At 29.3% G+C, this 18,538-nt stretch overlaps 1 protein-coding gene and 3 non-coding genes across 5 annotated transcripts in view; all 4 read right to left on the bottom strand.

Annotated features, from left to right (window-relative positions):
• LOC113365715 (ubiquitin-conjugating enzyme E2Q-like protein 1) overlaps window positions 1–18,538 on the bottom strand; it is an 86,919-nt gene that overhangs the window by 5,256 nt on the left and 63,125 nt on the right. For both annotated transcript variants that reach the window (XM_026607238.1, XM_026607239.1), the window contains 2 exons: window positions 13,544–13,724; window positions 2,812–3,013 (listed from right to left, as the gene is read on the bottom strand). In XM_026607238.1, the coding sequence (XP_026463023.1) occupies window positions 2,812–3,013; window positions 13,544–13,724 (383 nt within the window). The remainder of the gene's footprint in view (window positions 1–2,811; window positions 3,014–13,543; window positions 13,725–18,538) is intronic.
• Window positions 5,515–5,586, bottom strand: Trnad-guc. Its single transcript has one exon. It is a non-coding gene; the product is annotated as a tRNA-Asp (tRNA).
• On the bottom strand, window positions 5,906–5,977 carry Trnad-guc. Its single transcript has one exon. It is a non-coding gene; the product is annotated as a tRNA-Asp (tRNA).
• Window positions 6,303–6,374, bottom strand: Trnad-guc. The gene has a single exon. It is a non-coding gene; the product is annotated as a tRNA-Asp (tRNA).

Below are 18,538 nucleotides of genomic sequence, written 5' to 3'. Positions count from 1 at the left end.
GTAAGAAGTGTGTTTACAAATTACTATCAAATCGCCGACTCTGGAGAGTCCACATCACAAATATAATATTTCAACAACTATTCAACTGTTCACCGCTCGGGTCCAGCCTATCATTACAATTCCTGGTCGTACTGGTGATCCAGAACATACATCCAAAGACACTACCAACAGCCCAGGACAATTCAATAAATTATTTATTACATAATATTTAAATAAAGAAACGTACATTACTCACGTGATATTTTTTCAAACATTTTTCAACCACCCTCCTCATTTGTAATATTTGGTGGTATTTATAATTAAACCCACTACCCCCGTCATTTTTTTTGTTACTCAAGATTCAATTACAATCTTGTTTTATAAAATAGAAAAATCATTTATTAATTATGAATGACAATATGTTCTGTTATGACTAAAATAGAGTTCACCCATTGGTATCTCTTATTGTGTTGATTGAAAAGATGTTTGTAATCTAGGTAAAAATTAAAAAACACCCGCCAAATATCACGTGTGTTTAAAGGTATTTTTTGGAAAATTATTGGATTTTTTTTTTAAATTCCTGTTAATAAAATTTTTTGATATTTCGTGATTTTTTGTCAAACCTTTTAGGTGTCACCTGATTGATGGATGGCCCCTAATGATGTATGCAAACGCTTTAAAGCATTTACAAGCCCTTACTTTTTACCTTTCTTAAAAGGTTGTTGTCCGATTTGCTAATTTTAAGTTTTCTCGACGTTTCAAGTCGTTTTGATTCGTCAAGATTCGAAATCATAAAAAGTATGTGTGTGTAAGCCAACATTTGACCGTTTTGTCAACGTTTTCTCTAAAATGCTTAAAATTCAAAAAATTCAAAGCCGTTTGATCAAACTCGATGAGGACTCGCATTGATTAGTTTTGAGCAACGATCGGCCGAGCCGTTTCTTCCAAATTAGCAGATAAGTGCAAAATGTTTCGACCACCTTTCACCAAAAAATCAGTACCGATTTCACAAATTTAAAAACCGTTGAAATATATCAATTGGAAAATGTACTAATTAGTTTTTTGGATTTTTAAAATCGACGGGCCGTTTCTTTGTAATTAGCGATAAAATGTTTAGTAGAACTTCCTATACATCCTAAAATATTACAGACTTAAGAAAAGTTGTTTAATTATATAAATTCATTGAGGTTGAATAATGGGTCATAACCATTTTTCCAAATTCGATTGTTATAATATGAGAAGTTACTAAATCTCAATTATTATTGATTAGGTAAAGATTATATCTACAAATTTAGGAGTTTCTGCAACGTGCTTTAAGGCAAGATTAAAAACCAAATTACCAAAATTTTAGCTTATTTCAAGTTCTATATGGCTTTGTTAAAAATGCCGAAAAAGTTCTCTACTTCATTATATAAAACTATTGATTTATAATCCTAATAATATAATACATATATGAAACATCTAGTCATCTTTGAAAATTGCAGTAGGGTAGGGCGGGGCTAGTTGAGCAAATTTTTACTTAAACGGATGTAGCTCCTCAATGAAAAGTCTCAATAAATTGCTATACGGCTTATTGGATTTGTTGTTTATCGCATAACAAAAGTGTTAATACTTGTTTTTGGTAATAAGTAAAATTTAAAAGCTACAGCTGTTTGAATGCAAAAAGTCAGGTATGCTCAATGTACCCCATAGGTGGGGCAAGTTGAGCACTAAGAAAGTATAATGAAATTATAGGTTCAATGTCGATTAGTGATGAAATAAAATAAGTTTTTAATAACCAGTTCTATATTTATAGTCTTTATTGACAGAGGAAACAAAACTTATAGTAATTTGCTTTGAATAATTAACGATTAATTAACTTAGGAATTATTTTACCATTATATTCAGTATTTTTGTTTAAAATCATTATTTCTTTATATCATTACTCATAGACTTAGCTTAAATCTTAAAAATATTAATTAATTTCTGGAAGTTAATGGTAATTGTCTTAGTGACAGAACAAGTTTAGCAACTATGCTCAACTAGCCCCAACTCGGAATTTCAAAATAAAACTGAGTTTATAAAAAAACCGTGATGATTATACCCAGAATATCTGTGCATATTAAAAATACTATAATTATATGGAAGAATAAAATTTACCTGGTCAAAAATAAATAACATTTGACTAAACTAGACGAAAACTCGTGATGAATGACTTTTTTACTTTTTGGTCTCAAAATAAACAAAGCGCCCGTGAGCCTCACTCATTTGTCCAGCGGCCACTAGCGATCGCGGGATGTTTATTTCTCCCAAACCTCTATCTTTCCGCCATATAATGCCTAAACGGACGGTGAATAGTTTTCGAGATATTTCGATTGCTCAACTTGCCCCTATGCTCAACTAGCCCCGCCCTACCCTATTATTTACTGCAGTAGTAACTTGCATAATCATATTACCTATTAATGCATTATTAAACATATCAGTTATTAGGATATTAAATATTAAAATTCCGATGGTATAGTAAAGATATAGGTAAAAATATAAGAATTGTCCATTTATTTGTTTTAGCACTATTACAAAAGTCTTCAACCTTTTGGCTACGGGAGTGCTTAGAGAACTAGAAATCATAATAAAAGACTATAATTCTCAATACTATAACTAGTATTGATAACGGAAAATTATTGGTGAAGCAATGGCAAACACAACATGTCGTCCCGAGACTACATCCGAATATGCAGCACGTTATGCGGATGTCGTCTCAAAGTTAACAATTGATTATTATAAATGGATCATATTACAACCAAGTTCTAATTAATATATAATTTAATTTTATTAAATCATGATGTGCCTTACCTTCCATGACGAAGCCCTTTTCTATCCGCGGCTCGATGACCCGCATGAACGGCGGTGCGAAAGGAAAATTCTCAGGGAACACTAGATGCAGCAAAATGCAGGATATGTGCATGTCACGCAGGTCGTTGGCCAATTCGCTCTCAGGGTCCACGCGATGCAAACGCACATGCCACTCGAACAGGTTGTCATTCACTAGTTCCACCTTTGAATAATGCATCATTTTATTAATAAATAATTCATTGGATAATATGTAAATCTTTCAAAGATAATAATATATGTACTTCTTTATATCAACTATCATACAATATTTAATATCACGCTCTGCACATCATAGCGAATATGAATTAACCCTTTCCACGCGGATACCGAACACCACCTCTTTCACCCCCAGGTTCCCATTCCCACAGATAGTAACAAACTGTCAAGGCTATGTATTTGCTGTAAGATTAGGCGTTTTACACATGAAACCTAACCTGCAAAACCCACAAACGACGAATAATTTTATCATAAATGCAACATTCGGATGACTCTTATTATTAGATACCATATATGTGAAACTAAATTTAATGCTTACAAAGGTTTTATAAAAGGTTGTAGTCAGTGCCTCAAGAATTGCAATGCCTCTATGCTAAAACAAAAATTAACTTCCCGAATTAATTACATTATGAAAAATTGATATACAAATGCATTATTAAAGCTTTATATTATTTAAAATTGGATATATTGAATTCATCAAAAGTTTCATTATTATCTCAATTTCTGATGCAAAAATCTCATAATATAAATTCCCAATATCACGTATTGCCTCAAAATTCAAGAGAAAATAATATAAATTTTGTTGTTATCAATATGTACAATATTTCTCATGCAGTCTCGAGTAGAGCCATTGCACTTGTTGAGGCAATGAGTATATTAAATATATAATACACAAATCAAAACTCTCAATTTGGTGATAAAAAAAGATTAATAATCATTTGTAATTGGCAATTCTTTTTCAATTCGCACAATTTTACAACAAATTCCACTACGATATATGAATCACAAAATATTAGGATGTCTTTAGCCCAGGGTTTCTTAAAGTGGGGGTCGCGACCCCCAGGGGGGTCGCGAGACTACTGGACAGGGGTCGCGCAGATCTGATACTTTTCAGTCATTATAAATAAAATTTTAAAATTAGTACACACACCTGCAAATATAAATACGAATAAAAATCATACAAAATACTATTGTAGGTTTAATATAATCGGCGTTTCACGATAATTTATGGCTTCTCAAGCTATGCTATTTGGCAGATATTTTTGATAAAATCAATGATATGAATTTATCAATGCAGGGAGTCTGCGCTAATATATTTATGTTAAAAAATAAACTAAAGGTCTTTGTTAAAAAAATTGTTATATGGAAGAACAGAGTGGAAAGTGGATCGCTGGAAATGTTTCCATTTACTAACGAGTATATAATTAGTAACAATATTTTAATAAAATATACTCTTACAACAAAAAATATATTTAATCATTTGAAGGATATGGAAGTTTACATGCATAGGTATTTTCCCAATGATATCGATACACACCAATGGATTTGCAATCCATTTTCAATTGAAATCGAAGAAATAAATTTTTTAAACTTAAAAGCACAAGAAGAATTTGCCGATTTAACTAGTGATACTACCTTGCGACTAAGATTTTCTCAAGTGCCTGCCTGTGCATGAATTTTGGATAGAAATGAAATCAGAATATCCCCTACTATCGGAAATAGCAATGAACAAATTACTGCCATTTTGTACAACATATTTATGTGAATCAGCCTTTTCCACATTAACTTAAATAAAATAAAATACCGTTCAACTTTAATAAACGTTGAAAATTTAATACGATGCACTAACTCAAATTGAGCCAAGATTTAATTATTTGTGTAAGAATAAACAATCACATCCGTCACATTAGTATTGTTTGATATTAATAATATGTTTTTATTGAAAAAATTGTTACAAAAGTTTATTTTTTCTATTGAATAAATATGTATATATATATATAATTTTGTCATTCTATTCATTGTGGTTTATTACGACCAATATCTCGTCAACGTTTCCAATTATATATATATATATATATATATATATATACATGTATATATATATATACATGTATATATATATATATACATGTATATATATATATATACATGTATATATATATATATATATATATATATATATATATGTATATATATACATTTCAACATCAAATTTAAACACTGTCAACATATATATATATATATATATATATATATATATATATATATATATAGATAGATAGATACTTTATTCAAATTCAACATTTACAATTTAAGTCAATGCAATTATACTATAATATAACTAAATTAATATCAGTTATGTTTATGAACAACTCTAAGATTAACCTAATGACAATTAATATTTATCTTGTATTAATATATATATGTGTGTGTGTGTGTGTGTGTGTGTGTGTGTGTGTGAAATAAATGGATACGTATTCTTTAATTCTTATTTTATTTACATTGTAAAATAGTGTGATATTACATCTACATCTACGGTTAATAAATATTTTATTATTATTTCATTATATGAAGGAGGGGGTCGTTAAAAATTTTCTGCGCTTGAAGGGGGTCGCTATATAAAAAAGTTTGAGAAGCCCTGCTTTAGCCCGTCCCAATAAAAATATCCTCCCCGGCGGGGAATCGAACCCCGGTCTCCCGCGTGACAGGCGGGGATACTGACCACTATACTACCGAGGACATATGATAATACAACTTGTTTGCAGTACCAAAAGAGAAGCTGTTGCCATAACAACGTTATATTACAGTGAATTTTACTGCAGAATTGGTCCCATAGTAACGGAATTAGCAAACATGAGATATGTTATATCTGTTTCTACTAGGAAACTATTGCTTTCAAAATCTCATGATTTTTATAAAAGTAAAGCTTCTTTCTGGCAGCAAATCAAAGTTCAGTATAATTTTAAAAAATGCAGAAATCCTGGGTCCCCAACAAAATGTCGTCGGGAACCCGAAATTCCTATGTTGAGTTCTATATTTTGAAGGGCAGAAAAAAATCCTCCCCGGCGGGGAATCGAACCCCGGTCTCCCGCGTGACAGGCGGGGATACTGACCACTATACTACCGAGGACATACAAGAATGCAACTTTGGTTCCTTTGGCTTTTGGTTACGTTGTCATAACAACGCTATGTTACGGTCTATTTTACCGCAGAATTAGCCCCATAATAACGCAATTTACAAAAATTCGATTTGTTATACTTGTTTTTACCAGAAAACTGTTGCTTTCAAAAGCTCGTGATTTTTATAATAGAAAAGCTTATTCCTGGCAGTAAATCGAAGTTTAGTAAAATGTAAACATACGCAAAAAATCTAGATATCCAATAAAATGTCATCGGTAACCCAAAATTAATTAAATGCTCAGTTCTATATTGTGAAGGGAAGACAAAAAAAAATCCTCCCCGGCGGGGAATCGAACCCCGGTCTCCCGCGTGACAGGCGGGGATACTGACCACTATACTACCGAGGACATACCATACTGCGACTTTGGTACCTTTGGTTTTTAGTACCAAGAAAGAAGCTTAACGTCATAACATCAGAAAGAAAACTGATGCTTTCAAAAGCTCGTGAATTTTATCAAAACTCCAAAAGCTCCAAACAAAATAGGCTCCAACAAAGGCCCAAGACTATAAAGTAATTCGTTCTCTAATATTTGGTATTTGCTTTTTTCAATGAATGATTTAATGCGAGAAACAACAAGCAAACATTATTGTCGAAGTAAAGATCTAAACTTTAATTTTAAAAATAACTGCAAATAATTCTACGATTTTATACAACTATTAACTGCAATCGTCTGGCATAATATAATATGATTTGTAGCACGTAAGCACGTTGTAACGCACCTATATATCATATTATATATCTTATCACTGTAGGTTCATTGTTTTACACATGCATAAAACATACGCTTTCTCATAAAAGATTAATGAAACCACTAGCAAAGGTAGTAACTAAAGATAAAAATAGAATCCTGACATGCAGCCAGATATAAAAAGTGACATACGAGCCCGACGTCGCTTTCAAAGAATTCATAAGAAATGGAAGAACAAAAGGCCATCATTATGTTGCAGGTAAATAGCACTTGTTTCGACTAATTAAGACTTATTTGCAATATTTATAGGAACACGTATTGTTCTAATAATATGAAAATAAATACAAATTTTGATGCATAAAATGATATATTATTTGATAAAAAGATTTTGATGCAAACATGTATCTAGTATTATTTATACAATCTCAATTTTATTTGTTATTACAAATAGTATACTCCATGAGCGTTCTGGGTCTGAATTTTTTTACTGTGCTCCGATTTGCAAGAAATTTTGGAATTAGGTTCATCTTACCCTCAAGTTCAAAAGTGAACACAATTTGGACTCGGAGCACAGTAAAAAAAATTCAGAGGTTACACCCTTTTTCCTCTCCATTAACTGCACTAGTAGTATGATAGATTTTGTGAGAGATTGATGTGAAGTATATAGAAGTGATATCTCGGCGTATTATTTACTGCACCACTATTATCTCAAAAACTATTAAAGTATACAATCGTTTAATGATACTATATTAAAGTAGAGGGCAAAATGTGTGTTAAATTATGATGTCGCTATCTGGAAGTAAACGACCGTTTATCAATATTCATAACAAAAGCATTTTGCTTCGTTGGTAGTTTTTTGGTTTTGAGCTCTTTTATTTAGTTTATGACAACTGAATATGATTTTTTGGTATACGTTATTTAATGTTTTATAAGATGTATTATTATTTTTAAGTTAATTTGAATAGTTTTTTTATATAACCTCTAGAATAGCTTACATGTGGTTGGAGTAAAAAGAATCACCTGAACATTTACACTGGCAAAGGTGTGAGCAATTAGAAAATAATAAATAAAAAGTAGATTGGGGTAAAAAAACATTTTTACAAACGATAAATTAAATTAATAGTTATTCAAATCTGCTAATAAATATTTCTCACGAAATATTTATTAATAATACTAGTTCAATGTTATATACGGTGTAATATTTCTGAAAATGTGCTCATAACATTTTTATTTCGCATTGGTTATATAATTTAGCTATTATTTCGTAAAATCCTTTTAAAATAAGACATTGGATCTGTTTGTCCTCTAAGTGTTCCTTTTTACCTAGCCTATGAGGTAAAAGGGACAGGTGACAAAATTTAGAAAAATAGATAAAAAACATAATTCTATAATTGAGAATTAATTGGAAATTATACTGAACATAGTTCGACAGTTGTTTGTTTGATACATGTTATTTGTGGTGATGTTTCATTTAGACAAAATAAACACTGAAAATCAAATTAGACCTTTGTGCCCCAAAATTTATTCCTTATGAATATTTTATGAATAAAAATTTCAAATATTTTTTGCTATATTATCCGATATACGGTGTTCACAGTAATGCTGAATTTTTCCCTTTATTTTATTTTTTTCCCATTAATTTATAATTAGCAATCAGAGAACATATCCTATAAGCTAATGTGTGGCGCATACACAAAATAAAAATTAAATAAAGTAATTTCAATAAACAAATAATAAAGATACAAAAATGCTGAATTTTAACGAAAAAAATGTTTATCTTATTAAATTAATTATGTTTTATATATGCATTAGAAAGTAAAAGAAAAGATAAAATGCAAGCCTCTTATTTATAAACATATATCAGCCATTCTTCTGTTTCTATTTTAAAAAAGAATAGAAATAGAAATATGAAACGCTGACTTATAGAAAAACGATATTGGTAAAGGTCTATAATTTATAATAAGATATAGTCTATAATATTTTTACACAAAGAGAAAATTTGTGGTCACATAATACATTTAATTTAAATTTTATTTCTCAATACATGTCTATTTTAACAATATTTTAAAATCAATAATTGAATATACCTTTTAAACGTAAGGTATAAATGATTTTGCTTACTTTACTCAAATTTTCTCATTAAAAATATAAATTTTATAGTTTTTATAAAAGTGGTACTATGATAAGATAAATCCAATATCAGTTTTATCAGTACCATCAAAATTTTAGAATTTTTACCACATCGTATTTTTTACAATTATATGGTAATATTGCAAAGCTATATTTTCCGGATTTTATGTTTTTATATAAGGATAATAATATGCAGGGTTAAACAGAGGGTGAATATTATAAAAATAAAAAATCATAAAAAATTAGTATAACATAAAATATGCTTTATATTAGCAAAAAACCCTTATATTAGAAGCTTAATTGATTCATACTGCACTATATTTAAAAAATTAATCAATTTATGATTTTGTCGATTTTTTCGGCTCTTATTTATTCTTTGTTTCTGTGATTCACTCATTTTTGCAAAACCATTCAAAGTAGGAAAAATTGTTACCAAATTCGGTAGCATTCGCAAAATTCTTTGCCTTATTCAGAATGTAAACTCATTATGAAGAAAGCAACCCAAAGTTTACTTATGAGTCTATTTACCGTAGTTTTATTTACAGGCAGTATGAATAAAATAAAAATGTTACGACCTAAAGATAAACGGGGTTAATGTCCATTAACATATTGTTTGATATGTTCGTTTAATGCTAAGGTAAGGCAATTTGCGTTTAAAGCTTGTTAGAACTTTTTAATTAACTTGAGTGTATGCTGTGTATAAGCTGTGAATTTATTATGTAGCATGTAGATGAAAATTATACTGAGCATAAATAAGTAGTCTAATCAGATAAACACTAGAACTGAATGTGATAATTAATTTAGCACAATGTATATTATTAAAATTGATTTTAAAATATTAAATAGTTATATATAAATTTAAATATAAAATTTCGTATCAGAATAATTTAATTTTGTTTTAATTATTTTAATTCCTTTATTGATGAAATATTTGTTTGAAAAATATTGATCATCGTGTAGAATTTATACTTGCACCTTTTATATTAGACGAAATTATTTATATCTTCATTATCCCATTCACATTATTATAAAAGAACTCTTACTCGCTCGTATTAAAGCTCGTATCTCAAATTGTGCTCGTACGTCGAGACAACAAAACGTTTTTTTGGCAGTTCGTATCTCAAAACACTCGTATATCGAATCCCTCGTAAGTCGAGGTGCCACTGTATTTTGTTAGGCTAGATTTCAGAACATTATCTTTACTATATTTAAAGATAAATTTGCAGCTTTCCTCTTGCAAAAGAATTTTAACAACAAATCTAATATTATTAACTTAACAAAAAGGCGTTCCAATTATTTATCTGGTAAAACAAAAAGCCACAAAATGAATCAATATTTTAATAAACGTCGCCTGACACATCTTAAAATATCATAAACCTACAATTAATTGAAATTAGAAAGATACAATAATATTATATATGTTAAAAAGACGTTCAATCCGAGCTTTTTCTGGTAAAACACAAATAAAAATCTATAGCTCATGAAAATTCAAAAGCCTAATATAATATATAAAATTTGTCAAAGAGAGAAACACTATCATTCGAAAATTTTTATTTTAGCCTCAAAAAACTCATTAAACAAAAGAACTTTTTTTTAAACAAAAAAAAAGAGAATTCAAAAAAAAATTATTAGAATCAACTTCCAACGCATTCATTCAAAATCAAGATTCTGTTAGGACTTACGAGTAGAAGTCATTACATTAAAGAGCAGAAATTTCATAGCTTTCAGAGGAGAATATTTGAAAAAAAAATTGATTATTATTACAAAGCATGACAAGTTACATTATTTGTCCTATAAGTATGTATCTATAAAATAAATAGGTAAGAGCGGGCCACAAAGGTCCAATTTGACCTTAAGTAATTATACTGCATAAACCAAATGAACTATATCACAACACTTAACGCTTATCGAACAATCAATTATTAAACTATGTTCAGTTATTTTTGATTTAGAGAAATGTGATTTTTACTATTTTTCTAAAATTATTCATCTGTCCCGTTTTACCCTACAGGCGGGGTAAAATGAGACAGCCAGGGGGCAAACAGATCCAACACCTTTTTTAATTTTGAAGGGATTCTACGAAATATTAGCTACGTTATTCAACCAATGCAAAATATAAATTTCATGGATACGTTTGATTTCATAGATATACATAGTCTGGTATTTTGTCAGAAATATTTATCAGCAGAGTTGGATTAAATCAAAGTTTTGTATGGAAATAGCATGAAAAATTTTCAAAAAATTTGCAGAGCGTGAAATTTTCAATAAAAAATGATACGAATTTTCACTTTTAATTCATTTGTCGCTAAGTTATACCTAAAAAAATTAATATTAAGAGCTAAAACTTTCAGAGAATTGTTTTTTATCAATTTGGAATAATTTGAGCCCTTGGGAGCAAGGAAATTCGAAAATGTCCGTATTAGCGACCACCCTAATATACATATACATATTATACTACGTGGTAGAGATGAAAGTTGGTCAGACATAAAAAATATAGTATTTGTTGATTTGTAAAAATAGTACGCATAAAAACAACTGAACTGTAAAAATAGTTATAACGAAAATAACAAGGCATGAACATGAGCTTTTTATAGTTATATTGCAAAACGTTTATTTTACTACTTGCCATTACTCCCAGAACCATAACAAAAATGGTTTCTTTATAGTTGAATAGCTTTCGTTTAATACGTTAAATAGATCGGGACGTTTGGCATTTATAGCACTGTAAATAACAATTTACGTCTGATTGATTACGTTTGCAAAAGTTCTATTAAAAATGTGTAATTCAATCATTCAATATATAAATACATCTACGATATACATCAATATAAATGATTAGCCGATGTGGCAATTATCAAAGTTAATTTCACTTTGAATTCCTGTAAGAACAACAGTAAACGTAATAGCGTGTACAATGGCTATTGTTATTGTAATTTATTCAATTCGAAATAAGGAAGTATTAAAAGAGAAAAAATGTTATGTTGTTTGTGTGTGCTATTTGTCAACGTTCTCATATGATTTTTTTATAAGGATATATTTACATAGGTAATTGATTAATAAAAAGTAATTGATGATGACTTTTTTATAGGACCAGATTCCTCGCCGAATGTGTAAATAAAATTAGTTGTTTTAATAATTCAAAAATTCCCAACATGAAAGATGATTGTGCCATTAGATGCCGTATGAATAAATAACTATTTACAAGAATAAGATATATCCAATAATGTATTTTCCTAATTGAATGAGAAGTACAGTAAAATGGATTTTTTGTTTTCAATAGATGAAAATTCCCAATATAAAAGATGATTGTGCCATCAATTAATTAAATAAAATACCTACAGTGAAATAGATTTTATATTTGGCGCATTTTTTATTAAAACAATATCTTAATTATTGTCAAAATTATTAACGAAATTTTCCAGTATGGGCACAGTATATCTGAATTTATTTGACAAAAATTTATCTTTATATTATATAAGTAATATCTAAAACGAGCAGTAGGTATACAGCAAATCGCCTATTTTCACATACATTTTGTAAACCTATGATTAAGATAAAATGAAAATAATAATAATGTGTTTGATTAGAACTTTGCAATAAATAAACGAATAACAAAAGTTCTATATTTTTTATTTATAGTAATCTTATTAAAAATGATATGTTGCTCACAAAATACATTTTTGTATTTTGACATTCCGAAGGAATTTATATATCTGCCAGAAAATTGGATTTACTAATTTTATATACTTTCAAATTTCTGAAACATTTGACATCACAATAGAAAAAATCAAATGTGCGTGAAAGTGTTTGTGAGCCAATACTTGACCATTTTTCTACGTCTTCGCCAAAAATTCTGAACTGATATTGAAAATTCAAAATTTTCTGTTGGAAAGTCAGTTGAAAGCCGCGCTTATTATTTTTTGTTAAAGATCAACAGGCCGTTTCTTTGTATTTAATTATTAAATTTTTTTTTGTGAAAGTGATGATAAAATTTTGTATGATAGAATTGGTGGTCTTAAAGAACAACCTAAAATATTGTAGAACTACAAAAAGCCTTTAAAACATACACCCCGTCTATATTTTAAGCTTAAATTAGATATTATTTGGATAGTGTGTTTAGCACAACATTTCGAAATCGGATTGATAAGTTAGTGAAAACTTCATTTTTGAAGTATACTTTTGAAAATTCTAAAATCATAAAAGTTACTAAGGTTCAATTATTTATTAAGTTAAGTTAGGTATTTATTAAGGGTAGTTCACGCAACTTGTCCTAAGGCAAACCATTTACACCTAATTTTTTTTATTATAAATCAATAAGGATTACTTTAAGGAATCAATTAATCACGTGGGGCTTAAAAGAGGGTGAGTTTGACAAAATATCATATGGGGGAGAGAGGTCTAGTACAATATAATGTGCATTTGTTTTTCACCTGAATTTAAAAATAATTGACCAAATAAAAAACAAAATCACGATTTTCTAGGTACTACGAGGGTAATTTTAAATATCACCACGTATCATCAAAGGGGAAGCAGAAGTTCAAAACTCCTTAAAAATCGATCACGTGATTGATGGGCGCTCCTTAATTAACTTACAATTACTCTTACTAGCAGAAAATATGAATTTTTTTGCAAAAGTCCCCAAAAAATACTAAAAGAATTGAACTAAAAACATAAAAAAGTATCATTAGTATCATTACCGTAAAAACGGGATCGGCCCGACTCTGCTGCAGCCTCTGTATTTCTCTAAACTCCTTCATGAGTCGCCGAGCACGAACAGTCTTTTGCGCCTCGGGCCTGTGCGGGACTCCCTTGCCGAGAGGAGCAGGACTAGTCGGCAAACTGCCGCTTCTCGCAGGAGAAACACCGCGCCGCAGTAATCTGAAAACCAATGAAAAAAGGCAAATTAATAAAATTGAAACAAAAATCATTTTAATTCATATATTTCAAATATATGTTTCAGATAATCGATTAAAAATATATTCTCATGGACCGATTCTACCGCACAACAGACCAATGTTATGGCAAGGCTATGTTATGAAGAACTTTCATACTAAATATTGACAAAAACCATGTGGTTGCTGTGCAGTCAGGCGTTTTTCTCAGGATCTCATGTAGAAAACCTAACCTAGAAACCACAGAAATGTCTAAAAAACGATCTTAGATAGCAGGGTCTTTCTGAACCAGCTTCATAACATACAAGTGACGTTGCAGTTTATCTGTAAAACGCCTGAATGCACAGCAAATACATGACATTTTGACAGTATTCAGTTTGATTCAGTAGCATAATGTATGGAAGTTAAAGCGTAACATGGCCTTGCCATAACATTGTTCTGTTGTGCTGGTGAATCTGCCCAGCAAAATAATCTCTCGAAAGCTGCATAAAAATTGTAAACAAATACATCGAGTATCGCACAGTATTCTGCCTCAATTGGATTAGACAACTACCGTGTTGCCATTCTTTCAAAAAATTCATATAATAACGTCAAACCTATTACTGAATGTCCTAGTATGGCAGACAGTATTAAAAAATAAACAAAAAAGAGATAATGCATTGAAACCTAACTATTTCTATCATATTTATTACATTTTAATATCGCATTCCCTGTCATTATTTATTAGTTAATGTAATTACATACATTTTCATCAACAAATTTTCCTTTCTATTTACAACATATTATGATTATACATGTTTTGATGGACTGCGCCATATAGCCCTCCCAGTTTAATTAAATGCATTATCTCGACATGCGTTCCAGTTAAAGTTTAACAGAGCAGATTCGATCGATCATGTAATTCAACAATTATTAATGACATATATTAACATGACACGAAAATTAGGTCGCTTGATAAATATTTCATACTGTTATTTACTTACATTTTCATTTGAGGATACAATGTAGTTGAAGTTTTTTTAAATGATATTGATATAACATAGAAAGGAAAAATACGGACAACATGATAAAGTAACTTTATTTAAAAATTGGCTGAATTTGTCAACGTTTCTGTGAGTGTATATCAAGAAGAAAGCCATAATAACAGTCCTGCCAGATGTTGAGCGTCATTGTCACAGTCTTGTCGCAGTAATCAGTTCAAACGCGTTTCCCGCCTTGAAGAGTTGATTTTGAAGGTATTTTCCTCATGTTTTTTTTAGAGACCTGATTATTGATATTTATAATTATTTCAATTGAAAGCAATTAACTTATGCTAGTACTGGTGATTTCAATCAATGCTATTGTAGAATCGGGTATTTGGTGGAATTTTGATTAATTATTAATATTTTTTCGATTTCGGACAAAATGACATACTTATACAATGAACAAAATGACATAGTACTATTTCGTAAGAATTGCAGGGCCAAGAAAAAAAATTAAAACCTGCCAACGGTGATAAGCTTTCAAATTCTACTCCAAGTATGCAAGATGATTGCTAAAAATAGACCAAAAAAATCCACCGGTGAAAGGCAATACTTGCATTTGTTGCAAAACCTTCTTTTTCTGGGTCTGGCGTAAATTGGATACAATGTATGACTTGTACCCTTTGGGTTTGCGTTTCATATGCTGATGTCCCAAAAAGGACCATACGATTTATTTGTAAACTGCATTTATAAAAAATAGTATCTCAGTATATCCTTAAGCTATATGTTATTTTGCCTGTACTATATGAATAAAATGGTTTTTGTAATAGGTTACACTTTTCCTTAATAAATGTGTTATTATAGTTCCCACATAAGTAAAATGCTATCTTATTGGTCAATCAACTTAAGATTGAGTAAAAACGATTGAGACAGGTTGTAATATCAGTAAATAAATGAATATCACAAATGAAAAAACAGAACACCATGTCATTTTGTCCGTACTTCCCCTATACTATATTACTGTAACTTATTGTATTAGTTATGTGCTTTTAAAAATCCTAATAGGTTGTTAAAGTCATGAAATCTATCATCATAAAAAGTATAATCAAAATCGTGAAAAACATTTCAACTATTAAATACGAAGAAACGTCCCGGCTGATCTTTGCCAAAAACGATTCCCAATCTTGCAAATGTTTGAATATTCGAATAGTTGAAATTTTCAAAAATTAGCTCAGAATTGTTGGCTAAAACGTATGGCAAAAATTTTGTATTTTCTGCTTATCTTCTAATTGCTAAATACTTACCTATTTCTGCTTATCTTCTAATTGCTAAATAAATGGCTGTTAATGTTTGAATCCGCTGTGCTATAGCCGTTTTTCACAAACACACATGCTTTTTACAATTTTGGTCTCAAATGGTTTAGAATGACTGAAAACGGTAAAATTAGCAAATCGGATTTTCTAAAAAGCTAGTTATGTGACAGAAGAAAGATAAAGAAAATATTGCAAAAATCTAACATTTTCGAAATGATAACATAAAATAAGAATTATATCATATATCTTATATACAACCAACTGAATGCTATACAGAAAATATTTACTAGTAATATATTGCTCCCAAAACACAAAATATAAAAATCCGTTGTCAAAAGAAAGAATGCTTTTCTGACTATATAATCTTTTGATGCATTTAAAAAAATATATATTAAAAGCCTCGAGTTTATCCTGCTTACATAAAAAACATTTGAAAGAGCCATTTTACAAACAAATTTGCTACGCTCGGGAAAGTATATTGAAAATTCCAATGTCGTCGGTTTTCCAAATCCATTGGCGTGAGATCATCGCGTGGATCTCCCCACGCTGAATTTAATATGGAAGAGCATATAACTCGAACGTTTTATTTGTACATCGCATTTGTTCTTGAACCAAATACTGAGGTGTTCTTGAACTAGATGTTGTTCTTGATAGTTATGAATTTCTACTACTATACGCTTTTTGGTACTAACTGTATACTAACTGTAAGCAATTCTATAATAAGTCAGTTTTTCAAGAATATGTATATAATTTTTCTGTTTTTTTGCAAGCATTTATTCATTTTATTTACATTTATGTATACCTAGTAGACTCGCCTTTGGGTATTGCTACTATCTTCTCGTTTATTCTGGAAGATATTCATAGTTTTTTTTATTTATATTTATATTTATTTGTATGATGTTCACGGTTCAAGTTATGCGTACAGAATGAGGATGAATTTCTTAAAACTATCTTAGTACCTAGAGTAGGTTAGGAAATTATTTTATTATAGAGTAGAAGGAGTTTAGTATATAGGTAGAGGGAGATGGATTAATAAAATTTGTGAGGCTCGAACACAGTCTCTGGTTATTGTTCATGAAAAACAGACTGCAAATTAAAAAAAGAATAAAAAAAAACATTTCCGAACTCTTTCAACGCCTTCATCATCTAAATCCTTTCATTGCTTGCGTAAATTAATTTTGGCAACAGTTATTCTATTTTTAGTATGAATCATTTTTATGCTTGAAAATTCCACATGATGTAGCAGATTTTTCGAGAACTCTATATTTTATTGAACTTAAATTACTCTTATTTCATTACTTTAATTTAATCTGTCTTAATACAAAAAAATAATAATGTAAGAATTACAAAATTTATTTTTGAAAGATTACCCTCCGGTAAGCGTTTTTATGTTCTATTACTATTTTTGATGATATACTATGAAAGCTATACAACATAATATAGCAACTATACTGTGAATTACTATCAAAACATGCATTCATATTTAGTATAAAATTGAATTGAAAATGACACAGCCATCCTTCATTTGTGACTACCACTTTATTTACAGCATCTTCCTTAATCTTTTCAGAATTCTTGAAAGATTTAAAACATACTAAACTTTCTTTAGTTGACAAAATGTAAATAATGTTAAAAAATTAGTAGTATTATAAAGAATTAAACAATAATATGTTAAACTGAGAAAAACTTCTTAACGCCTTTTGAGTTAAAGAATATCTAGGTCTAAATGGCAAATTTTCGACGTGTGTTATTAATCGACTTAATCAAGAATAATTAACATTTAGGCAACTTTAATAATTTTATTAAGTAAGAAATTTTTCAAAAAAAGTCTAAAAAATTTCCTTATAAAAAGTCCTAACTTTTTCGTTTTTAAGAAAACATTGACAACAGATCAAATTTTCGATCACCAATTCGCACGTGTTTGACGTCAAACGCGTCAGGATGACTTTAAACGTCGAGAAACCATAAAATTACATAAAAGTAAGCAGAGTCTCTAACAAAAATATAAATTATTTCTTCAAAAATTTGAAACATTTCTCATTAATTTATTTTTTTATTATAATATTAATTCAAATTTAAATTGTCTTGAAAAATTTGTAGAGTCAACATAATTTATTTTCGTATTATTGTTCATATTTTCAAACCGAATATTCCCATTCAGGAGTATATGTACATAAATATATGTGCAAGCAAAATCATATTAGCAAGTTTTAATGAATTGGAAAATCCGCGCAGCGTGTTTTCAAAACTGTAAATTGCTTGTGTATTGGACTTTGTAATAAAATATAACTAATAAACCTGCATAATACAACCTTTAAACATTTTTTTTTTCAAACTTTAAAAGTTTTAAAAATTACGTCGAAAAGTTTATAAAAATACTTAAATTTAATAGTTTTGAAAACAGATAATGAAGTGCATTATTTAATTTAACTAGTTCGTTATAAAAAAATAATATATTTGCTTCTGGACTTCTGGCAAGTCGACAAATGAATAATTAACAAATGTGTAAAATTCATAAATATAAA

Source organism: Ctenocephalides felis, unplaced genomic scaffold, assembly GCF_003426905.1.
Source record: "Ctenocephalides felis isolate EL2017-DRISC unplaced genomic scaffold, ASM342690v1 CF-g0.4_SCAFFOLD_01170, whole genome shotgun sequence".
NCBI classification, from domain to species: Eukaryota; Metazoa; Arthropoda; class Insecta; order Siphonaptera; family Pulicidae; genus Ctenocephalides; species Ctenocephalides felis.
Note: the sequence above shows the minus strand (reverse complement) of the source record. Positions and strands in the feature narration are given on the sequence as shown.